This window comes from Ascaphus truei, chromosome 13 (genome assembly GCF_040206685.1).
Source record: "Ascaphus truei isolate aAscTru1 chromosome 13, aAscTru1.hap1, whole genome shotgun sequence".
Taxonomy (NCBI): Eukaryota; Metazoa; Chordata; class Amphibia; order Anura; family Ascaphidae; genus Ascaphus; species Ascaphus truei.
Genome location: NC_134495.1, coordinates 21907530 through 21932644, shown reverse-complemented (window position 1 = coordinate 21932644; position 25115 = coordinate 21907530). Strand labels below are relative to the sequence as shown.

The 25115-nt window shown below is 51.1% G+C and overlaps 1 protein-coding gene across 3 annotated transcripts; it reads right to left on the bottom strand.

Moving 5' to 3' along the window:
• Positions 1-3701: 3701 nt before the first annotated feature.
• Positions 3702-24259, bottom strand: NF2 (NF2, moesin-ezrin-radixin like (MERLIN) tumor suppressor). 3 transcript variants are annotated; one of them, XM_075568867.1, is made up of 17 exons: positions 22975-24259; positions 22338-22463; positions 22120-22242; positions 20577-20660; positions 19924-19992; positions 19602-19684; positions 19352-19427; positions 18619-18753; positions 18327-18401; positions 16747-16860; positions 13687-13809; positions 13265-13482; positions 12958-13063; positions 12276-12415; positions 9331-9478; positions 8968-9009; positions 3702-4511 (listed from the first exon to the last, which is right to left on the bottom strand). In XM_075568867.1, exons 1-17 carry the CDS (start codon positions 23086-23088, stop codon positions 4461-4463), a joined length of 1827 nt encoding a protein of 608 aa, XP_075424982.1. In that variant the 5' UTR covers positions 23089-24259; the 3' UTR covers positions 3702-4460. The 3 variants fall into 3 exon arrangements, with proteins under 3 accessions (XP_075424982.1, XP_075424981.1, XP_075424980.1); XM_075568866.1 differs by having other exon boundaries at positions 8968-9014; positions 22975-24258; XM_075568865.1 differs by lacking the exon at positions 8968-9009 and having other exon boundaries at positions 22975-24258.
• Positions 24260-25115: the final 856 nt, after the last annotated feature.

Sequence of the window (25115 nt, the reverse complement as noted above, 5' to 3'; positions counted from 1 at the left end):
TGGTTTTCTGCTTACGGAGGGTGGGGACCGTGGTTTTCTGCTTACGGAGGGTGGGGACCGTGGTTTTCTGCTTACGGAGGATGGGGACCGTGGTTTTCTGCTTACGGAGGGTGGGGACCGTGGTTTTCTGCTTACGGAGGATGGGGACCGTGGTTTTCTGCTAACGGAGTATGGGGACCGTGGTTTTCTGCTAACGGAGGGTGGGGACCGTGGTTTGCTGCTTACGGAGGGTGGGGACCGTGGTTTGCTGCTTACGGAGGGTGGGGACCGTGGTTTTCTGCTAACGGAGGGTGGGGACCGTGGTTTGCTGCTTACGGAGGGTGGGGACCGTGGTTTTCTGCTTACGGAGGGTGGGGACCGTGGTTTGCTGCTTACGGAGGGTGGGGACCGTGGTTTGCTGCTTACGGAGGGTGGGGACCGTGGTTTTCTGCTTACGGAGGGTGGGGACCGTGGTTTGCTGCTAACGGAGTGTGGGGACCGTGGTTTGCTGCTAACGGAGGGTGGGGACTGTGGTTTGCTGCTTACGGAGGATGGGGACCGTGGTTTTCTGCTTACGGAGGGTGGGGACCGTGGTTTTCTGCTTACGGAGGGTGGGGACCGTGGTTTTCTGCTAACGGAGTATGGGGACCGTGGTTTTCTGCTAACGGAGGGTGGGGACCGTGGTTTGCTGCTTACGGAGGGTGGGGACCGTGGTTAGCTGCTAACGGAGGGTGGGGACCGTGGTTTTCTGCTTACGGAGGGTGGGGACCGTGGTTTGCTGCTAACGGAGGGTGGGGACCGTGGTTTGCTGCTAACGGAGGATGGGGACCGTGGTTTTCTGCTTACGGAGGGTGGGGACCGTGGTTTTCTGCTTACGGAGGATGGGGACCGTGGTTTTCTGCTTACGGAGGATGGGGACCGTGGTTTTCTGCTTACGGAGGGTGGGGACCGTGGTTTGCTGCTAACGGAGGGTGGGGACCGTGGTTTGCTGCTTACGGAGGGTGGGGACCGTGGTTTTCTGCTAACGGAGGGTGGGGACCGTGGTTTGCTGCTTACGGAGGGTGGGGACCGTGGTTTTCTGCTAACGGAGGGTGGGGACCGTGGTTTGCTGCTTACGGAGGGTGGGGACCGTGGTTTGCTGCTTACGGAGGGTGGGGACCGTGGTTTGCTGCTTACGGAGGGTGGGGACCGTGGTTTTCTGCTAACGGAGGGTGGGGACCGTGGTTTGCTGCTAACGCAGGGTGGGGACCGTGGTTAGCTGCTAACGGAGGGTGGGGACCGTGGTTTGCTGCTTGAAAGTAACTGCCCTACTTATTTGTATTTTGTGTGAGGTTTTTTTACGCCCGGGAACACTGGATTTAAGCAGATCAGCAACCTATGACCGCGATTATAGTGGGCGTGACGGAGCGAGCAGACAACAGACCTCTTCTCTATGAGACCGCCCATAGTGCGCGCGACTGACGCAGAGCGACCGTGCGGCAGATGATTGAAAAGACAAATGATTTTTGCCTTTTTCGTGAAACGGCCGCGTCACGGGAGCGGTTCAGCCAATGAGGGCGAAACCAGCCTTGTGACGCGTCCGCCGCGCCTCCCCGTCGCCTCAGACCTCCGTGCAGGGATCGCTCGAGCGATATGCGCGCGCGACGCCCCTACTATAACCGCAGCCTATATTTATCAGACGAGCGATGGCGTTAGAATTACTTTGCGAACAAAGAACAGAGTAAAACAAACAACGCACCTGTGCCATGAAGATGGCAAACAGTCTTATCGCCAATAGACATTAGATAGATAAAAAAAAATCTTCAAAGCTTTTGATGACTATAGCAATGATTATTTCAAAATACTTATTTCCCTCTGGCAGGGTAAGGGTTAAAAGACCGCGTTGGTGTGTAGAGTAAGAAAAACGTAATCTTTTAAACTTGGCGTGCCTACAACATTTGCATTCGTGTCTTCATACTGCAAATGTGTGATCCATGTTATAGATAAAATGTCTAAGGAGGTAGACTATATGCGTGTATACTAGGGTGACCAGACTTCCCGTTTCTTCCAGGATCGTCCCGGTTTTTGGCGGTGTCCCGGTGTGCCCACGACTTTTTAAAAAGTGCCAAAAGTCCGGGGTTTTTTTTTGCGCCGATCGCGCATGCGCGGCCGGTAAGAGTTTATCCTGCGCATGCGGGATTGGCTCTTGTCTTCCGCGCATGCGAGAATGGCCCACGGGGATCGCTGCCACCAAGAGCTCTTGTCTGCCGCGCATGCGCAATCGGTGTGGGTCGTTCACGCATGCGCGGTCGACTCTGGCCGTTCGCGTCAGTTTCTCACTGGGGAAAAAATGGTCACCCTAGTGTATATACACACACACACACACACACACAATATGATAGTCCAGGTGGGGGACTGAAACGTCGATGCTGTATTTTGAATAAACACAACTGATTATTTACGGAAAACCTGTGATTCATCACGTGTGTGTGTGTGTGTGTGTGTGTGTGTGTGTATAATTGTTCCCAAAGGATTTTGATCACAGTACAGCTGCTTTTACTCAAATGCTGCAAAGACATTTCCAGCTCATTAAGGATTCCGCAGCCTCACCGTTTCCAGCGAGAGAGGATCTCAAAAATCTATTTGTAGGAAACAAAAGCAGACAGTAGATTTTACATTCCAGCGAGGCCCGAGGGAATTGTTCCGGGACGTAAACTGGATTAAATACGGGCTATTTATATGGTGATGAGAAGACCCCTTTTTACAAATGAAGGATTATAAAACAGTAGGCAGAGTTGGTTCAGTTTCTCTCCTTCACATCTCCTCTCTCTCCGCTGCTGTAACTACACGTTCAGCCTGCAGATTAAATAATGCAGAGACGTCCCCATTAGGGCATTCGAAAGTTAAACATAAAATACCCTTACGTTAGCAAAGAGGCCTGCACTGGGATTTCTGGCTGTCTCGCATAGCACCGCAAAAAGACTCCCTTTGGGACGCAGTCCTATTTAACGGATATAAGAAAAAAAATTGCTTTAAAACGTGTCACTCTGTGACACCGATTATAGAGATTTTATTGTTAAAAATACATGGTTTTTGTTGTTGTTTTTTTAACGCTTTCAAAATTAAGATTGTAATCTCTCTGGTGCAGGAAATCACAGCGAAATGTCACTAGTGAGGCAGAGCTGCTTTGAAAGTTGTGATATCTTTATGGGCCAAAATGAGAATAATTATAGCATACAGTACATAGCTTTGCAAACCTTGCATGTCTTTTCACATGTGCATAGCTTTGCAAACCTCACAGGTCTCTTCTCTGTCAGTCCTTAATGTTTTTATATCTTACACACAGACAGAGACACACACATTCCAAACCATAAAGAAATGCAGATGACACTTTTTGTTTTTAATTAAAACCAGCAATTTAACAGTATTTAACAGAATACTGACAGCGCTTCCCCTCCCCCCCTCAGTCCTGCAACCTTGGGACTGGAAGGAGAGAAGGTATATATAAAATACATATATCAAAAAAAAAATACTGCAGTTTATTTTTAAAACCTCAGCTCAAAGGGAATTAGGTCAGTGCGATTTCATGGCAGGCTCCTCTCTCCCTCCCCTCCCACTCCTCACAACCCCCCTCCTCATCCCTCTCCCCAACCCCCCTCACCTCACAACCCCCTCCTCCCTCCCTCTTCACAACCCCCCCTCACCTCACAACCCCCCCCTCTCCTCCTCTCTCCCTCCTCACAACCCCCCATCTCCTCTCCACAACCCCCCCATCCTCCACATTGTGAAAACGTTACGCATGTCATCAGGGTGTGTGACGTTTGCGGAGAAACTCCCCGTTGAGGCGTTAAAGGCGCAGTGCAGAATGTTTCATGGATTAAACCTTGACAGCCTACTTCTTTTTGTAGTGTAAAAATCGGGCACGTTTGCGTGCTAAAAATCGGCCTTTTTTATATACAAAGAGGGATTCTTAAGAAGACGGGGTGATTGTCAGTTTTTGTGTACTCCAAAGGTAATGGGGGGTTGATGCACACCCCCTGCCTGTCAAACGCCTAGGTTGGAAGGAAGGCATGAAGATTGGGTAAGTAAGGCAAATAAATAAATAAATCACCTTACAGTTCAGGTTCCAAAACTACACTTCTGTCAACATGATGTCTGCTTTGTAGGAGCCCACCACCTACTCTCAACCATATTCACCATAGCGCTGTCATAATGCACCTTTAAAAAGGTGTGAACCCTCCGGATCAAGAAGCAACGGTGGGGTGGGAGGGAGGAAGGGGGGGTTAAGAAACAGATGGTCTAGTGCACAATTCAGGTGTCGGTAATAAGAAGAGGGAGTCCCGATGGAAGCATGAACGCCCCTCGTCGCAAGGTTATGATCCAGTTCAATGTCGTTGGGAAATGGCAGCTCCACATTACGCCCCCGCCCGATGTTAAGGTCCAGTCCTGGGATCAACGTGTGCTTGGGAACTGCAGCCACCAGGATCCCGTTTCCGACGCCTTTACAATTCTTCGAAGAAAGCCACCCGGCACTGGGTGCTCTGCAGCGTTAACTGGAAGAGAGCGAGACGCGAGGGAGAGGTTATGCAAGACGTGAACCAGATTTCTGAAAAGGCTTTTTTATTATCCCAAATGACGCCTTCCTGGCACCGGACACTTTATGGCTTATTCCAGTGTGGGGTCCATCCCTTATGCAATCATCAAGCCAGGGGTGCTCAACTCCAGTCCTCAAGAACCCACAACGGGATCAGGTTTTAAGGATATCCCGGCTTCAGCACAGGTGGCGCAGCGTGCTGAAGCCGGGATATCCTTAAAACCTAACTTGCTGGTGGGTCTGGGGGATTGGAGTTGAGCACCCCTGAGTTAAGCCCTCCTCTGCCACTTTCCACGTATCTGGCACTGGGAGCCGTTACCTTCCCTATGCTGCTCGATGACACAGCACCTCTGATGAATCGGTGCTAGACATTTCACCTTTATCCGAAGGACGAATGACTAAGACGTTCAACGCCCTCCTGCTGAAGGATTCTGTATCATTCCCGCTTCGATCTGTCTCCTGCAGCAAAAGGGTTCCCAGCTGCGGGCAGCGTTACAATGTGCCAACAGCTGGCACTGCCTGCCAGGGCCACCAACAGCAGCAACCGCTGGCCTTTGCTAGGCTATAAAGCACGAATGAGGCACAACGGAGTTGGGATATCACCCTAGGGACCCGTTGCATGATGGTATCCCAGCTCCAGAGTGCCTCGTATCAAGTGACAATGCAACGGTCTCGGCTCCAGGGTTTCAATCTCGGCTTACAAAGTATGGAACTTGATGTGAAATAGCTAAAGTCTATAAAAAGTATATACGTATATGTACATTGAACGTTAATCTGGTAGAATACATGCTCTGATCCTGTCTTAACACTGCCCATTAATAAAAAATAAATATCTATGTATGAGTATTGCCTGAGCTGGAGGAAGAGAGGGGAACTCTTGAACGCTTGTCCTATAATGTAAATTGTTAGTCCAAATAAATAAAAGGTACCACCTAAAACTGAAGTACTCATTTACTCTGCACAGTATTATGTATGTGTAATGTGGCAGGCATAGGCTTATAGGGCTCCATGTTAAAATGGACATGAAGTTAAAAAAAAGTGAACACTATGCTCATTTGCAAGTAATTTCCCAGAATCCCTGGCTGCAGTGGAAGCACTGTATGCTAAGCCAGGGGTGCTTAACTCCAGTCCTCAAGACCCTCCAACAGGGCAGGTTTGAAGGATATCCCAGCTTCAGTGATGCAGTCCTTGACAGAGCCACAAGTGCTGAAGCAGGGATATCCTTCAAACCGGACCTGGTGGGGAGGGGGGGGAGGGTGCTGTCTTGAGAATTGAGAGTTGAGCACCACTGTGCCAAGAGATAATGGTGAAAAGCAGGGTACAGACATCTATGAGTCTTACTGTACGAGGGATGTGGTCTCAGTATCGTTTTGTGGCACTGCATCTTCCTGTCACTAAGGCTGCTGCGGTCCCAGTGACTGCCACAGCGCACGCCTCGGCGTGCACTGTGCGCATGCCTCGGCGTGCACTGTGCGCATGCCTCGGCGTGCACTGTGCGCATAAGCACCGGCCCCCCAGTCACTCAGGGCCGAGTACATGCGTCGGCGCACATTCAGCAGCCGTGCTGTACTGCAAGATTCCACGCACACACAAAAAAATTGTGTGTGGAACTTGCGACGGAGCCGTGGCAACGCCCCCGCCGGCGGTTCAGCCAATGAGGGCAAATCAGCAGCGTGAGGTCATGGCCACGCCCCCGCAACCCCCCACCACGCCCCCTCCCGTCGCAACCTCTCCCTCCCAGGACCGCGGGTGCAGCGATGTGCACGCGCCGCCCTCTCCCCCCCCCCCCCCCGTCGGGAACGCGTGCACTGGGACCTCAGCCTTATGCAGCAGTGACTGTCCTGTGACATTACATCGATAGGATATCTCAAAACTTCCTGTACCAGACATAACATCAACAAAACATGACACGCTAGCTCCCGGATCTATTATTATTGTTCTTATATTACACTTGCTTTTAATAAACTTTTTATTTATTTTTTAAAAGAAGAATATTTATTGGTATCTGAAGGCAAAAATGGGGCAGTTCTGGGCCAAAATATCTGCAGACTTCTTTTCTTCGAACTATCTGGTGCAACTATTTTTGTCCCAAAATGGCACCACTTGTTCCTGGATGTGGTTTTGGGACATTGTGAGCGGTTAGCTCAGTGGTTCCCCACCAGGGTTCCGTGGAAGCAGTCTCAGGGGTTCCCCCTACGGAGGGCGGATTGAGTGAGAGTGGGGTAATTGACGGAAGGGAGGGGCGAGTAAGAGAAGAGAGGGAGGCGGGAGAGAGTGAGGAAAAGGAGGGAGTAAGAGTGAGATGCACGGGATAAATACATGCGAGGCGGGAGGGGGGAGAGAGTTAGTGAGACGGATGGGAGAGAAACACATGGGTAGAGGGTGGGAAATAGAGGTGGCTCATGAGGTGTGAAATGTTGTGACTATCCCCTGTCGAGCCTAATATGTGTCAGCCAGATAGGGGTTCCCCGAGATTTTTCCAAATACTTCAAGGGTTCCTCCAAACAAAAAAAGGTTGGGAATCACTGTGTTAGCTTATATTAATTAAACAAAAAAAAAAAACACACAAGCTACCCCCCCGCAATAGTTTTTAAATACCCTAATTAGATTGTAAGCTCATCAGGGCAAGGATTCCTTTTACTAAATGTCACTTTTATGTCTGAAGCGCTTCTTCCCATGATTTGTTATTTGTATTATTTGTTATTTATATGACGGTCACGTGTATTACTGCTGTGACGCGCTATGTGCATTAATGGCGCTATTTAAGCTATACTGTACATACATACTATAGAAACCAGCACAGAACCACTTCCACAAGTCGGCTATTCAAAAAGGCACCACTTCCACTTTAGTTGGGCTATTCTATGGGATAACCAGGCAACTCCAGGGCCACCACGGGGTCAGGTTTCCAGGATATCCCTGCTTCAGCACAGGTGGCTCAATTAGTGGCTCAGATTTCCATGCACAATACATTGATTTAAAAGTTCCTTTCTGTGCTTTATTTCCTATTTGAAGCGAAATCTGCAGCGGCTGGAGATCTCTGTGCTATAGGAATGTGGTGATACGGAGCTCAGAGCTGCTCAGAGCTAACATGGAGCCGGCTCACACACAGGGAACTCGCTGCATTTCTGCTCTGCTGCACAGGAGGAGGAGGAGGGGGGAGTTCCCAGGGGCCTCTCTGGCTGCCCCAGCGCTCTGCTGGCCAGCTGGGCTCTCACATCCTATTAGTGTGATGTGGGGCAGCAGTGCCTGGCTTCCCCTGGGGAATGATACACCTTGTGTACGAGAAGCAGGTCAGATGGAGGCAGAGAGATGGATGGGGGAAGAGGGGAAACCCCCTTAACAAGGGGAGAGGGGGGCTGCACCCCAATACTTGATGCCGTTAGCGCTTTGGTCCAGATTTAACTGTACTGGGGTGAGACAGTATATGACAAGATTGGGAAAAAAATTTGAACTGATCTGGATGACAAAGGTTTTACACCAGGTACAACAGGGCTGTGCTGTGTGTATATGAGGGGGGGGGGAGGAAGGTGGGCTCATTAACCCTTCAGCTGATGGAGGTGTCTGCATTGCATGAAAAAGAAATGAGTGGGAAATCTGCAGGTTCACCACAGAGAGGGGGGGGGGGGGGGGAGGAGAGGAGCAGGTTGGGAGTGGGAGGTGGGAGGGTGAGGAGCAGGGAGGGAGTGGGAGGAGTGGGAGGGTGAGGAGAAGAGATGGGGGGAGTGGGAGGAGAGGAGTGAGGGGGTAAGCAGGGGGCACAGGTCCAACATCTCATTTTCTGATACTGCACAGAAGAATTATGAATAGAAAATGAATCATTATTCATTAATAAACTGCTAGTGCTGAACACAGCGCGGGGTGAAGGGAGGAGGGTGAATGGGGCAGAGAGTACTGTCAGAGCGCTGATTTGGGGGGCGACCAGTGTCGGAGCACTGGATTTGGGGAGGGAGAAGTGTCACAATGCTGGGATTTGGGGGGGGGGGGGGGCAGCGGCAGAGTGCTGGATTTGGGGAGGGGGAGCAGCGTCAGAGCGCTGGATTTAGTGAGGGGGAGCACCGTCAGAGCGCTGGATTTGGGGAAGGGGAGCAGCGTCAGAGCGCTGGATTTAGGGAGAGGGAGCAGTCTCAGATCGCTGGATTTGGGGAGGGGGAGCAGCGTCAGAGTGCTGGATTTAGGGAGGGGGAGCAGCGTCAGACCGCTGGATTTGGGGAGGGGGAGCAGCGTCAGAGCTCTGACTATGAAGTGGGAGATTTCAGTGTCCGCAGGAGTGCTTTGCTGGAATTCACATATGACGAGACCAGGACCTCATGCCCGGGAAAAGCTCACAGTCAGGTGTTGCTATACACATACACACACACAAGTTAGTGTTACACAAAGGGGATTAGTGTTACACATACACACGTACACAATACCTGGCACACACTATGGGTCACGCTCAGATGCAGACAGCTCTCCTCCCCTGACAGGAAAAAAGAAAAATGCCAGAGCATGTGAACGTGGTCACGAGAGTCACCGCACGTCTGTCACATCAGGACAGCTTGTGAAGGTCACACCATGTGCATCTTGCTGCAGTGTGTGTGTGTGTGTGTGTGTCTGTCTGACCTTCCTGAGCGTGTTCTGCATGTGCACAAATATCCAATCCGCACAGCACACTCTGCTCCAGCACAGCGTCTCTTTCTGGCCGGTCCTTTGGTCACCACGATGGGTCTCCCTGGTCGGTATGCCTGACGGTGTGTGTGGTGCGGTGCGAGCGCGGAGCTCTCTTTGCTGCTCACCTTTTTGATGGTGTTCTGCTTGCTGCCCGCGCTCTCGTGCATTATATCCATTGTGCTCTCGCGCTCCTTCAGTTTTAGGGACTCGATCTCGGTCTTGAGCTCGTTCAGCTGTTCCTGCAGGTGGCGGCTCTTCTCCATGTACTCCACCCTGAGACAGGGAGGGGACGCGTGTCAGAGCTCCCATTCTGCACAGGACACTGTGACAGCCCCCCACACAGGACAGTGTGACACCGCACACACCACAGGACAGTGTGACACCGCACACACCACAGGACAGTGTGACAGCGCACACACCACAGGACAGTGTGACAGCGCACACACCACAGGACAGTGTGACACCGCACACACCACAGGACAGTGTGACACCGCACACACCACAGGACAGTGTGACACCGCACACACACACACACCACAGGACAGTGTGACACCGCACACACACACACCACAGGACAGTGTGACACCGTACACACCAAAGGACAGTGTGACACCGCACACACCACAGGACAGTGTGACACCACACACACCACAGGACAGTGTGACACCGCACACACCACAGGACAGTGTGACACCGCACACACACACACACACCACAGGACAGTGTGACACCGCACACACACACACACCACAGGACAGTGTGACACCGCACACACCAAAGGACAGTGTGACACCACACACACAAACAACCGGACAGTGTGACACCGCACACACCACAGGACAGTGTGACACTGCACACACCACAGGACAGTGTGACACCGCACACACCACAGGACAGTGTGACACCGCACACACACACACACACACACACACACACCACAGGACAGTGTGACACCGCACACACACACACACACACACCACAGGACAGTGTGACACTGCACACACCACAGGACAGTGTGACACCGCACACACCACAGGACAGTGTGACACCGCACACACCACAGGACAGTGTGACACTGCACACACCACAGGACAGTGTGACACCGCACACACCACAGGACAGTGTGACACCGCACACACCACAGGACAGTGTGACACCGCACACACCACAGGACAGTGTGACACCGCACACACACACACACACCACAGGACAGTGTGACACCGCACACACACACACACACCACAGGACAGTGTGACACCGCACACACACACACACACCACAGGACAGTGTGACACCGCACACACCACAGGACAGTGTGACACCACACACACACACCACAGGACAGTGTGACACCGCACACACCACAGGACAGTGTGACACCGCACACACCACAGGACAGTGTGACACCGCACACACACACACACACACACCACAGGACAGTGTGACACCGCACACACACACACACACACACCACAGGACAGTGTGACACTGCACACACCACAGGACAGTGTGATACCGCACACACCACAGGACAGTGTGACACCACACACACACACACACACACACACACACACACACACACTCACACCCCACAGGACAGTGTGACACCACACACACACACACCACAGGACAGTGTGACACCGCACACACCACAGGACAGTGTGACAACGCACAAACCACAGGACAGTGTGACACCGCACACACACACCCCACAGGACAGTGTGACACCACACACACACACCACAGGACAGTGTGACAACCCCCCACACAGGACAGTGTGACACCGCACACACCGCAGGACAGTATGACACCGCACACACCACAGGACAGTGTGACACCCCCCCACACGCCAGTGTGACAAAACACACACACACCACAGGACTCTGCGACACCACACACAGCACAGTGCGACACCACACACAGCACAGGACACTGTGACACCACATACACACAGGACAGTATGACACCACACACCACAGGACTCTGCGACACCACACACAGCACAGGACACTGTGACACAACATACACACAGGACAGTATGACACCACACACCACAGGACTCTGCGACACCACACACAGCACAGGACACTGTGACACAACATACACACAGGACAGTATGACACCACACACACACACACACAGGACTGTGTGACACCACACACACACCCAGTATAGCATGACACCCCATCCACACACACCCAGCACAGGACAGTATGACACCCCCCCACACGCCAGTGTGACAACACACACACACCACAGGACTCTGCGACACCACACACAGCACAGTGGGACACCCACACAGCACAGGACACTGTGACACCACATACACACACACACACACAGGACAGTGTGACACCACACACACACACCCAGTATAGCATGACACCCCATCCACACACACCCAGCACAGGACAGTGTGACACCCCCCCCCACACGCCAGTGTGACAACACACACACACACACACACCACAGGACTCTGCGACACCACACACAGCACAGTGCGACACCCACACAGCACAGGACACTGTGACACCACATACACACAGGACAGTATGACACCACACACACAGGACAGTGTGACACCACACACCCAGTATAGCATGACACCCCATCCACACACACCCAGCACAGTGTGACACCCCCCCACACGCCAGTGTGACAACACACACACCCAGCACAGGACAGCCTAACACCACATACACACAGCAGAAGGAACCCCCAGATATCTACATACACACCATAGCGCAACTAGGCACATGTATGACATTTATACATACACACCGTCCTTATCAAACACACATGCACACAGGGAGAGGCATCGTCCTTATCATGAAATCTGAAATGCCATGCACAAACACACACAACGTATGACCATTATCCATAAGCACCCAGATAAACATATACAACACACGCCTAAAGCAGACACACACAGGAAAAGTGTGACACACACACTACACAATAGCACAATGAACTTATGTTTCTTACCCAGCTGCCCCGGGGACACACACACACACACACACAGGGAGATACGTTCCTCCTCTAGCCTCTCACGCATAACAAACCCACGCACTTCTCCTTCTCAATCTCCATGGACAGACGCTTCATGTCCGTGTCCTTGAAGTCATAGGACAGGCTGTCGCTGAGGTCGCTGAAGCTTGGCATGTCTGCGGGTGGCACCGAGCTGCTGCTGCTGCTTGTGCTCGCTGCTTGCTGGAGGGATAGCATCGGGTAAGACAACTTCTTATAGGTGACACCACCCAGTAACACCATGAAGATCACTTCTCCAAGGCTTCCCACCGCTAAGGAGCCCAATAAGCACATTAAAAGCCAGTCCTGCAGTGAGTTAACTGCTTCAGTGTCAGATGGGCCTACGATGCTTTGCAAGACCCTCGGGCACTGGAGGATTTAATAGGACCCCTTACATAAAAGATCTCTCTTGCATAGTATGCTTGGAAATGAGTAGGGGGTGCGGAGGGAGACATTATATGCAGTAGACACCCTGTTAGCTTACCCTATAACACGAAGCCTATTACTGTATTGTAAATTATTACTGTATCCGTGGCAACAACCTGAGCCCATCAGACAGCTCAGTTTCTGAAAGTGCAGCAGATCGTTGCTGAACGGATCTTCCTGATTGGCTGAGCTCACAGTCCCGGTTACAAATGTAATGGACAGGCTGCAAGGGTTACACAGGTCAGGCTGGATCAGCTCCCTGGCGACCTCATTTCCCCCCCCCCCCCCCCCATCCTCACCACACAGGAGGTTTTGCTGGTGATTTCCTGGAGTTTTTGCTTGGCTCTGCGCTCCGAATCCCGAGCCTCCTGCAGGTCCTGCTTCAACTGCTCCGCTTCCTTAGCTCTGAACAAGAAGAGGAGGGGGTAGGAAATGGAAGGAGGACGAGACAAAGAACGGGGAAGAAGGAGAGAGATAAGAGAACAAATGAGGGAGCGAAGGGGTAGATGAAAGAATGTAGGAGCACAGATTGTGCCAGGCACTGGGCCCTCTTGGTCTCCCTGGATCTCATGACAGCCAGATGGTCCTCGTGGCTGAGACACTCACCTTCGTTCTGACTCCTCTGCCATCTTCAGTGCCAGCATCTCTGTCTCCATCACCTTCTGCTCCATCAGCCGCTTCTCGTCCTCGCTGCGGTTGGCCGTGGCTTTGATCCTATGCATCTCCTGCTCGGCCTCCGCTGCTTTCTGGGCCAGCAGCTTGGCCTCCTCCTCTGTGATCTGAGCCTTCTCTGCCAGCAGATCGGCTGTCTCCTCTGACCGCATCTGTGGGGAGGAGGGAAGAGGGAGGTTGGGACCAGAGACCGCTTCTTCCCTCCCCCGGATCCGTCTCTCCCCTTACAAACACAGAACACCGAATTGTAACGCTCCTCTTCCAAAAACAGTTCCCCATGGGCTCCCCTTATAAACACAAGGGCCCCCAGATCCTGCATAAACACAGGGGTATCAGAGCTGCGGACAGACACTCACCAAGGCGTCATTAGCCATCTGCGCCTCCTCCTTCAGCTGCAGCAGCCTCCTTTCCAGCTCGTCCCGCGACCTCTCGGCCTCCTCTCTCATCTGCTTCTCTCGAGCCAACCTCTGCCGCTCCATCTGTGGGGACCCGACAAGCAGCACTGCCAACCTGTCCATTGTTTGTCTTTTGTTCATATACCCTCACGACCCTGACCTACCGGCCCCTTCTCCGACCCAAACCCCAACGCATTCTGCCTTGGTGTCCATCACGTATTTCTATGGAAGAGGACGACTTGAAATATCATGGCGTTCGCTTGTAATACTAAGCCACCAGCGCGATAGGTCCGATCAGAGGTAATGTTAATGCTTGTATAGGCATCTTGGATGCCTATGAAATGCTCAGAACCCCTCCAAATAAGCTTCCGTCCGCAGAAGAGGCAGACGGCACGCTTGCAACCCGCTCGGAGGCACAGCTGTCAGTCACCAGTCTGCTCTGAAGGCGTGCCCCACAATACCTTGTGGCATGCCACTAAATGCATTGGGGGGGGGTTCAACTCCGGAGAGCAGAGTGGCGATTGCCTGCTATGCCTCGGAGGGCAGCCTCTCACATTGTGTGCGCGTGAGAGCGCATGCGTGTCTCACATTCACCTTCTCAAATCGGTTTTCTTCAGGACCTCCGAATGGGGGAAGTGTTTTTCAAACCAAGAGCTTCCTCTACTCATCTCACCCCGCCCCTATCAGAGAACCAATGAAAATAAGGGGCGGGGGGGAGACAGGGGGCTCTGCCTGTGCAAACTCTTGGGGGAACAACCTGTGACCTCGGACAAAAAGGGAGACGCCAGAGGAAATCAAACCCCCTCCCAAGTCTCAGCTCCACATAAACAAGTCAACTTGAAAAAAAAAGGATTTAAAAGAAAAAGGATGTCAAACCACCCAGATCTAACCCCCTTAAATCGTCTTCAAAAAAATAGATCAGCCTCATTTGTATTTTTTTTTTTTTCACAAAGCGGGTTTTCTTGTTTTCATTTGTATTTAAATAGGCCCGCAGCCTGCAGTAGAGTGTCCACATGGCAACTCCTGCAGCTTGCTCTCAGTTGCCGAATGCTACCGGGAAGCACAGAGAGGTTTTCAATGCAGACTACAAATGATCCAATCAGAGGCGTCGTATTCCAAGATCCGATTATTTGAAATCCAACTATGTAGCTAATGGAGAGGACTATAGCAGTCATATTAATGTAGCTTTCGGGCTCTTTTTGCTGCAGTGGAAGTGCTGTATGCTGGGTGATAATGGGGAAAGGCGGGGTTGCAGACCTGCCTAAGACATGCAGATGAGCATACAGTTATATTTGCATATTTGATTTCCTGTGGAGGGTTTTTGTCACTTTTTTTACTCACCATAACTTAACTCAGTATTATGGTTTAGCCTATCCCATAGCCTCTTTGCATACCCAGTTAAAATCAACCCCACACTGATGAGACCCATCAAGGTCGAAACAGCTGTCTGTGGGTGGGTTTCTGGGTATGCACCTTAACCCTGGCTGTGCTCAAAGCTGTGACCATGCAGCAAGCTTAAGCCTATAGGGAACCATGTTAAAAATGTTTTTTGAGGCAAAAAGTGACACTGTGTGCTCATTTGCATGTCATTTCCCAGAATCCCTTGCTGCAGTGGAAGTGCTGTATGCTGGGTGATGGTGGGGAAAGGCGGGGTTGCAGACCTGTCTAAGACATGCAGATGAGCATACAGTTGTATTTGCATATTTGCTTTCCTGTGGAGGGTTTTTGTCACTTTTTTTACTCACCATAACTTAACTCAGTATTATGGTATATATATATATAGTGTTCGACAAACCTATACATTTGCTCGCCCCGGGCGAGTGGATTTAACCCCCGGGCGAGTAAATATTGGCCCAAGTAGCACACTAGGTACTAGGTGGCGAGTAGATTTTTTGGTGATTTGTCAACCACTGTGTGTGTGTGTGTGTATATATATATAAAAAAAATAAAATGAGGAGGGAAAGAACTAGAAGTGAAATCGGACACTGCGTTGTACAGAAAAATATAACAGGGGGAACAGCACCCGAAAATGGTCAATTCTCCTGGATTCAGCTGCATGGGCCTGGCAGATGCTGCCCCCTGGTGGCAGGGCCCGGTGGAACCGGCGGATGCAGGGAGACTGATCAGTATGCCAGTCAGGGCTACAGAGCCGTGTGATTGAGCGAGCGGGGAGGAAAGGAGTTGAAAGCTCAAGCCGTGCATCGGAATGCTAAATGCCGCGGAGACGTCACACTGCGACGGCCGATCTCCCCCCTCCGACCGCATTAACATTCCTGTCCGGCTGCAGCCGCACTTAACACTGCGGTCACCGGGGGATTGGGTAATTGCAGAGCGCAGTCGGCCGCGGGCTGCGGAGAGGGGCCAGGACCGGGTCTCCTGGATATACGTACATTATGCACAGGATGAGAGGGAGGGAGGTGTAAGGAGGGGGGGTCAAGTGCAGCGCGCCTGCTGTGCGTGGAGGAAAAGGGACTGGAGATGGATCTCACTCCTAGGACGTGTCTGTGGGGCAGTAATGTAGATCCGTTACATGCGAGTGTCCTTTCCCAATGAGGTTGGGGGGGGGGTGGGGGGGGTGAAGATAGAAAGATTAGATTGCCCCTTAGGTCTCGTCTGTGGGGCCCTGCAGTACTATGTGGTAGGTGTCCTATTGTGTCAGCCTGCTGTGGGAGGGACAGTCCCAATGGGCTCAGGATACTTCTTATAACCACCCAGCTATAGGAACGGGGTAGATTCTGCAGCCCCCAGGTTCCTTATCTCTTTGTGTCACCTGGCAGAGGGGCAGACTTGGCCGGGGGCAGACTAGGCCGGGGGCAGACTTCCCTTCTAGGAGGGACAGTTTAAATCCTACAGGATCCTTATGCTCCTTCTCTTTTTGTGTCACCTGACAAACGCAAGACTCAATAACCCGAGTCCTTTCCCTTCAGCCATCTGTCTCCAGCCTGAATGGTCCTTGTGCTCAGTGTCCTAATACTGAGCCAGTAGCGAGTCTCTGGATAAGGAATGTGCCTCCGGTCTCACCTGCTTCCTGGCCTTCTCCTCCCGGGCCTGGGATTTCATCTGCTGCACCTCCAAGGAGTCCGCTTTCCTCCTGCGCATGAACAGGTCGTGGTTCCCGATGCAGAGCTGCAGGATCTGGGGGCAGAGACGGAGCCAGGACAAGAGTGAGATGTGAGGGGGGGTGGGAGTGATATACAGACTTGGTAGGAGGGTCACGGTCTCAGCTACATGCTATCATTCTGCAACACTGAGGGACAGGGTGACAGCTGCTAATCCATTATCAGCCCATAGAGTTAGGTGCAGACCTCTGTAAAAATCTATATAACAATATCTACAGTAGATACAAATTATGGTTCGTGGACCTCCACTGGTCTCCAGATTCGATGGCCCCCTACACCTTTCAAAATCTATTTCAGATTGTTCTCTCCTTGCGTCTGCGATTACTGGAGCCTGAGCTTTATATCCGAGTCCAGTGTGTTTGAAGAAGATATGTTACCAGTATATCAAGATTTTGATGAACAGAGCTAAGTGTGAGAATTGTGGTCTTCCAAATGATCATCAACACTAAAGTGGTCCACGGTCGTTAAAGGACTGAAAGCTCTTAATCTATACAATATCTACTGGATGCAAGAAGAAATATCTACATTCACAGTAGCATAGCTGTAGCAATATCTTTAGTCTAAATAGTGCAGTGATCACGGTCTGCGTATGTGTGTGTGTGCGTGGATTGGATGGGTGGGTGTGTGGATTGGATGGGTGGGTGTGTGGATTGGATGGGTGGGTGTGTGGATTGGATGGGTGGGTGTGTGGATTGGATGGGTGGGTGTGTGGATTGGATGGGTGGGTGTGTGGATTGGATGGGTGGGTGTGTGGATTGGATGGGTGTGTGGATTGGATGGGTGGGTGGATTGGATTGGATGGGTGGGTGTGTGGATTGGATGGGTGGGTGTGTGGATTGGATGTGTGTGTGTGGATTGGATGTGTGTGTGTGGATTGGATGTGTGTGTGTGGATTGGATGTGTGTGTGGATTGGATGGGTGTGTGGATGGATGGGTGTGTGGATTGGATGGGTGTGTGTGGATTGGATGGGTGTGTGTGGATTGGATGGGTGTGTGTGGATTGGATGGGTGTGTGTGGATTGGATGGGTGTGTGTGGATTGGACGGGTGTGTGTGGATTGGACGGGTGTGTGTGGATTGGATGGGTGTGTGTGGATTGGATGGGTGTGTGTGGATTGGATGGGTGTGTGGATTGGATGGGTGTGTGGATTGGATGGGTGTGTGGATTGGATGGGTGTGTGGATGGATGGGTGTGTGGATTGGATGGGTGTGTGGATTGGATGGGTGTGTGGATGGGTGTGTGGATGGGCGTGTGGATTGGATGGGCGTGTGGATTGGATGGGCGTGTGGATTGGATGGGCGTGTGGATTGGATGGGCGTGTGGATTGGATGGGTGTGTGGATTGGTAGTGGATGCTGCAGAGCTGTGTATGCACATGGAACGGTAGTGGGTGGATGGTGCGTGTCTATGGTGCAGTGTTTAAAGTCTGCTCAGAGACTAGTATATACCCACAGGACGGTTCCAGTTTCGCGGGGACACTCACCAGCTTGTTGACACGCAGCTTGGATGAGTTAAACTTAAAGACATCGATCTTCTTGTCCAGTGGTTTAATGGTGAACTAAAAAGCACAAAAATATGAAGTTTGTGCCACATATGGGGAGACAATGAGCGGTGACAAGTGTCAGCATTAACCGCTTCAGTCATGGGTCAGCAAAGGGGGTTATCAGAAAGAGCGAGGTGGCGGCTGTGGGTTATCAGGCAGCAGCAAAGGCGGCAATAACTAAAGCTGAGTGCCAGCGAAGCCCGGTGTGGATAGGGCAGAGGGACCCGCTCACCTCCTTGTCACTGTAGGAAATGTTCCGGATCTCGTTCCAAGGGAAGGAGGTTTTAGGGGTCAGCCTATTTTCGGGGTCATAGATGTGAAGTCCCAGGGCGTCCACCCCCAGCAGCAGTTCGGTTCCCTTCTTATTCTGAGGTTAGAGGAGATTTTCAGAAAAAGCAGAGTGATAGAGGTGCAGTGACAGCGCTGAGTGTGAGGAGCGTCAGTCACACAGCAGAGGGATAGAGGTGCAGTGACAGTGCTGTGTGTGAGGAGCGTCAGTCACACAGCAGAGGGATAGAGGTGTAGTGAAAGCACTGTGTGAGGAGCGCCAGTCACACAGCAGGGGGATAGAGGTGCAGTGACAGCGCTGTGTGTGAGGAGAGTCAGTCACACAGCAGAGGGATAGAGGTGTAGTGAAAGCACTGTGTGAGGAGCGCCAGTCACACAGCAGGGGGATAGAGGTGCAGTGACAGCGCTGTGTGCGAGGAGCGTCAGTCACACAGCAGCGGGATAGAAGTGCAGTGACAGCACTGTGTGTGAGGAGCGCCAGTCACACAGCAGCGGGATAGAGGTGCAGTGACAGCACTGTGTGTGAGGAGCGCCAGTCACACAGCAGATGGACAGATCTCAGGTGCAGTAACAGCGCTGTGTCAGAGTACAGAGCAAAAGTAACAGGGCAAACGTAGCAGGCAAACTGCCCTGTCTGCAGTGTAGGGGTATTGATGGGGTATTAAATAATGTCTCACCCGGATCAGGAAGTAATTCACTCCATACATTTCTGTGTCCTGTGCAATTTTCAGGTATTCCATCTCAGCCTCGTCTCTACCAAAAAGACAATAAATTTGAGGACAGCGTCTCCCTGCTATTCCATGCACTCCCCACGTGCACAGGCACACCCCTGGCCCACCCCCGTGTGTACATGTAACCCACCCTAGCCACACAGCTCATTATCCCTGCCATATTCCCAGCACTCCCTCACACCGCGCTCTCTCTCACCTGGGGCGGCCACGATGCTCTGCATACCACGCTGTAATCCTCTCCTCCCACATCTCAGGGGTCATCTGGTACAGGTTAATTACCTGACAGACACAGGCACGAGTGAGACAAAGACACTTCTTACCGCATGTTCATTATTGGCCAGTAAGCGACACTTCCCGGCACCGGGGGTCAGGGAAAAAATACCCACTTCATTAATGGACGCCAAGTGACTTTACCTCCCTGTGCTTCAGGAACACACAGCTGAACGGTCAGCTCTTCAGAACACAGAGTTACTGTCTCTGTGCCGTTGGTATACGTACTGTTTGAAGCGCACACTCACCCTCTTTGGGAGCAGCTCCTCCTCCGCCAGGAACCCACGCGTGTGCAAAGAAGAGTCGTAATCTCCGTACTTGAGAGACAGTAAAAAAAGGTGTAAGTAGGTAGCGGTCGTATGTCACAATTTCAATATTAAAAATTCAATTGGATTTAAACTTGTAATGACAGGGTACAAAAAAAACAAACTTTCAGAGCCTCACTGGTCTTTCCTTTAGAAGTTTGGAAAGCTCTGCACGCCATCATTTCACCTATGAAGAACTCTCAAGTTGTTCCCATAATAGGTATCACCCACAGGACAAATCTACACTCCTCTAGCACCAATACGGGTACTAGAACTTTGTACGGAACTCACAACTGCTCTTGATGTGTTCCTGGGCTCTCTGGAATACGCAGAGTTAAAAAACAATTCAATAGCCATTTCTCAGCTTCCTGTACCAAAAGGCTTGGGAAATGCATTGGGCATAGTTGCAAACTCAAAGACTCCACTGGACTAAATCATTAGAGAGACTTAAGTGCTCTCACGGTGGGGAACTATCTGGAGCCCGCTTAGAAACAGCGGGTCATTAAGAGTAGCAGATATGCTACCGTCTGCAAAATCTACCGTTACTTATAAAGAGCGGTGTTCGCAATGCTGTTATTTCTCAGGTCAGGACGTACCTTGGCTTGTACAGCGTATGACGCCAACAACACAGAGGCTTCTGGGGGACAATAGATTTTCTCATCTAGTAACTGCTTCTTTACCTGCCCACAGGAAACAAGAACGTGGGGATAAGAAAACGAGATAGGGCTTCTTGTAAAAGGGAAAGGGGACACAGGCCGGAATACAATAAAAAAAGTCAGACGACGATCCAAAGCAAAAAAAAAAAAAAAAAAAGAACCCAAGGCTGAAACATAGTTTCACCGTATTCAATATTGAAAACATCACTGGAAACAAACAGGCGGACAGACACCAAAGTTTAAGAGGCGTTTGGAAGTACATTATTTCCCCCCCCCGGCTAATGAAGTATGCACCTGAAAATTAATATGCTCTGAGCAAGTCCTGGTCACATGTGCCATGGCGAGATTATTCGCCAATTGCATGCACCTCCCTTAGCCTAAGTCCCTGCTAGCGCTGATCGGGCGACGCGGAATTACATATATAGATATATGCAAGTCCCCGCTCATGCGGTGCGTACGGCACTCGTGCACACACGCTCAGCCGCGATCGGCGTGTAAGTAAACAACAAATCTAGACTTAGCCGCGCGCTCAACTACCCGCAATGCTCTCCCCCGCGCGCGTACAAGCCGGACACCTGGCGCTCATGCTTGGAGCACTTTACAAACATGAGCGCGCTCAGCGCCAGCGGGGGCTTACTGTTTCAAAGTGACTTGCGAAGCTGCCATGGGCAGCGGTTTTTTTTTTTTAATATCTTTTAAGAACTGCAAAACGGTTTGAAAATGTATTTTATGGATGCAGGACCCCAGGCATATGCTATATACATCAAAATAGTATTGTAATGGTGAGGCGTACATTTTTTTTTTTTTTAAATCTACTAACAGCTTGGTGTGTATAGGAGGCGCAGAGGGTTAGGGGGTGCAGGCAGGCGGTATGGTGGAGAGCGGAGGCGGGCAGAGGATGATGCAGCGGCAGAGGACAGGAACCGAGGTTCGCCCCAGCTGTCCGACCCGAAAGACAGTCACAACTTCCAGTGTCTGCCGCCAGGACGGACCTCCCAATTACAGGCAACGGTAACCACCCCAAAGAAAGTCACTTAAAAGAACAATGGGGGCGGGGAATAAATCAAAATAAAGGCTTATTCACAAAAAAAACCCTCAAATTCTGGCGTTTTCCCCACTACCGGCCAACAGCACTGCCAAAGTGCTCGGAGAACCTGACAAGTTTGTATAGAGATGCAAGAGTTGGCAAAACCACAAGATTTTGCAAAGACTTCTCCAACTTTCTCCAAGAGAACGTGGTTTGCAGTTGCACAGCTGCAGTGATATTTATCGCTATTTTAACCTCTACGAACAGCCCTGGCACATGCAAATGAGCAGTTTATCGAGCTCCAAAAGTGAGAATCTCTTTTTAGGGGCGGGAGAAAAGTGACATTTTAGCAAATGTGAACCGATGTTCACAGACTTGATTGAATCTGGACCACAGAATCAGGAAACAGGTAGCTATGGAAGAGGAATACTGGGGTGCATATGCAGGAAGCAGCACCTGCAGGAAGAAGAGATGTTGTGTGATGTCCTGCACGAGCTCCTCTTCAACATTCTCCGGGTAAAACTTGGCCAGGAAGTGGAAGGTCACTGGCTCTTCTTTAGGAACATCATGATCCAGGACCTGCAGGAAAACAATGAACGGGACGTTTCTCAGATATCCAGAAGTCGGTGACAGCAGTAAGGTCTGAAACAGCAAGGATATGCAGTTATCCTTACCTTCTTATCCATCTTCAGCCAAGCTATGGTGTCCTTGATGGTGTACTGAAGTCCAAAGAACCAGGTCTCCCGCAGACCCAGAGTGCGACACACCAAGTCAAAGAGGTCTTTCCCTTTCCACTTTACCTGCATGGGACATCAAATTATCAGCTAAAGTACCTCCACGGTGACCTTACAGAGGTGTCCCTCCACTTCAGTGGGGACAACCGGTCTGTTCCATACCAAGTACAGTTCGTACGGCTAGTTGGTTCCATGCCAAGATGAACAGTGGGGCCAGACAGTTTACCCTCCCACAACCCCAGCTATAGCTTCCCCCTCACACCAGTGGAGCAGTCACCAATACATTAAATGGACCATTCACTGGTACCCACCCAACCTAAAATAAACTCCCTTCTAAAATCAACATGCACAAGAATGAATTTCAGCATCAACGTGGATAACCTGGAGTTCATCTTAAACTGTAGTATCCGGGCATGCCACCTTGGGCATAACGAGTACCCATCACACTGCTGGGTGCTACTTTCCATAAGCAATCATACACCCATTACCCTGCAGACCGGTGTAAAGATAACTGATATTAAAAAACAATTGCTGGCCCCAGACAGTACGATGAGGGTTAGGTCCAGGGTTACCGTACCTCACAGTTAAACTCCATCTCTGCGTCCATTGTAATGATTCTGACAATGAAGGTTTTGGGCTGTTTCCTCTTCAGGGAGGTAAAGCTCATGCGGGAAGCAATGGCTCCCGCCATGGTACACTGTGTCCGTGAATTCCTACCACCGCTTGTGGAGAAGGGCTGGAGCAAAGAGGCCCAGAGTTCGAAACTCCTCAGGAGCCTCCTCCGTAGTTCGTTGCTCCTTTGAGGATCTCTGCTACTAAATGGAGCAGGCCTCCTTGTACATTGTGCCCAGCTCAGCAGGGGGATGATCCTCTAAGAATGATGGGGCATCCCTGGTTATAAGCCTCAAGGTCTGGTATTTAGGATGGATGCGTCTTTACGGGGCGTAGGTCTCAGGTCCTTCACTGTTATCCCGACTGCTGCCCCCTGGCTGATCCTGGTATTTGCTGAGATGAAGGTAAGTTTTAGGGTTTCCACTCGTGGTGTCTGATCTCTGGCTGTACGGTGGAGATCTGGGAAAGGATGTGAAGTCTTCACGATCCCAGAAAAGTGCTGGGGGGTCTGCTGTCCGCGGTCGCTCCATATGGGGTGTACCTTTCTCTGAGTGCTGTTCTCTCCTCTCTCTACCTCTCAGAGTGGATCTGTTTCTCACTCAGGAAGCAGTTTATCTCCTTGCACTCTTTTTCCATCACAGCATGCTCTCTATAGGGGATAGGTTCTCCTTTTCTCTCTAAATATAAGGGATGGGGTCCCCCGCTCTTCACTCTATAGGGGATAGGTTCTCCCTCTCTTTTTCGCTCTATATAAGGGATAGGTTCTCCCTTTCTCTCTAAATACAGTATAAGAGATGGGTCCCCCCTCTTCCTATTTAGGGGGTAAGTTTTCCCTCTCTTTCTCTATATGGGATAGGTTCTCCCTATAAGGTACGGGTTATCTGTCTCTATAAGGGATGGGTTTTCTCTCTCTCTCTCTCTCTCTCTCAGAAGCTAATATGACTACCCTTCTCTCTCTCTAAGGGATGGGTTCTCTCTCTCTCGGAGAAGCTAATATGACTACCCTTCTCTCTCTCTAAGGGGTGAGCTGTTTCTCTCTCTCGGGCCTTGCAGTCTCTTCTCTGTCGTGCTTTCTCATCACCTCCAGGCCCCGAGCCTTTCACACCCTGGCGGCTCCCATCTCTCCCTCCCCCGGCCCTTCCTGCGCACCCCGCACGGGAAATCCCTCAGGAAAGAACCGATGTTTTTTTTTCTCTCGGAGCTCAGCAGCTAGGCCCACATCCACAAACAACAGCCCCTCCCTTCTCTCTCTCCTATTGGCCGCCACCACCGTCACTCACCCACGCCCCACCCAGGTTGCTACAAATTCCGGGAAATCCTGCGCAGTGATTGGCTGTTTCGGCGGGCGTGATTGGCAACGTGTGCTGAGGCGTAACTGCTGCATACCGACTATCCTCTTCCTAATTGGCCACCGAAGCTGTCACTCTACGTTGCCCCACCCTCTAGTTGTAAATCTTTTACCTCTGCATTTTACCACTGGCTTTATAATGATTTTGGTTACAATGATAATATTTTGATTAATGGCATGTCATGCGGCATAGAATTACTTTTATTTAATTTATTTGTTTATTTACACAGAACAGAAATCACTTAATAAATTAATGTGTTATCAATGCAATATGATACAATTGTATTGTATATCTTTATTTATATAGCGCCAAAAGTGGACTCAGCGCTTCACAAAGAATACAGTACGGGGAATTATAATAATACAATAAGCGCAGCAAAGTCAGACATTAGGAAAGGAAAACCCTGCCCCGGGGAGCTTACAATCTAAGGCCTGGGACATAGTACAGGAGGCCGTGCTGAGCAGATGCACTTACCCCCTGCATCTGTCATCTGCGCGACTTTAGCAGCCGCTTCCGCACGCGTGCGGAGGCTCAGGTATTTTGAGGAGACTGGCAAATTTAAAATTTGCTGCTCAGGGGAGCGGAGGAGCGGTCACGTGACCGCTCACATCCAATGGGAGCGAGGGACTAGCCCCGCCTCCCGCCACGCCTCCGCCCCCAAAGCGCGCTCACTGCCTCGCCTGCCAGGACACAAAAAATGCTCCAGTTTGAGCAGGCGAGGCAGAGCAAGAGCGCGGATCAGCGCGGCCCGAGGCAC

What these genes read in the sequence shown, in the direction of transcription:
- NF2 (XM_075568867.1), bottom strand. Translation starts at nt 23,088, where the DNA reads ATGGCGGGAGCCATTGCTTCCCGCATGAGCTTTACCTCCCTGAAGAGG. An exon ending in AGATGGCTAATGACGCCTTG is followed by an intron (nt 13,483 to 13,686) that starts GTGAGTGTCTGT and finishes TCCTCCCCACAG; the next exon opens with ATGCGGTCAGAGGAGACAGC. An exon ending in TGACCCATAGTGTGTGCCAG is followed by an intron (nt 4,512 to 8,967) that starts GTATTGTGTACG and finishes GCTCTCTTCCAG; the next exon opens with TTAACGCTGCAGAGCACCCA.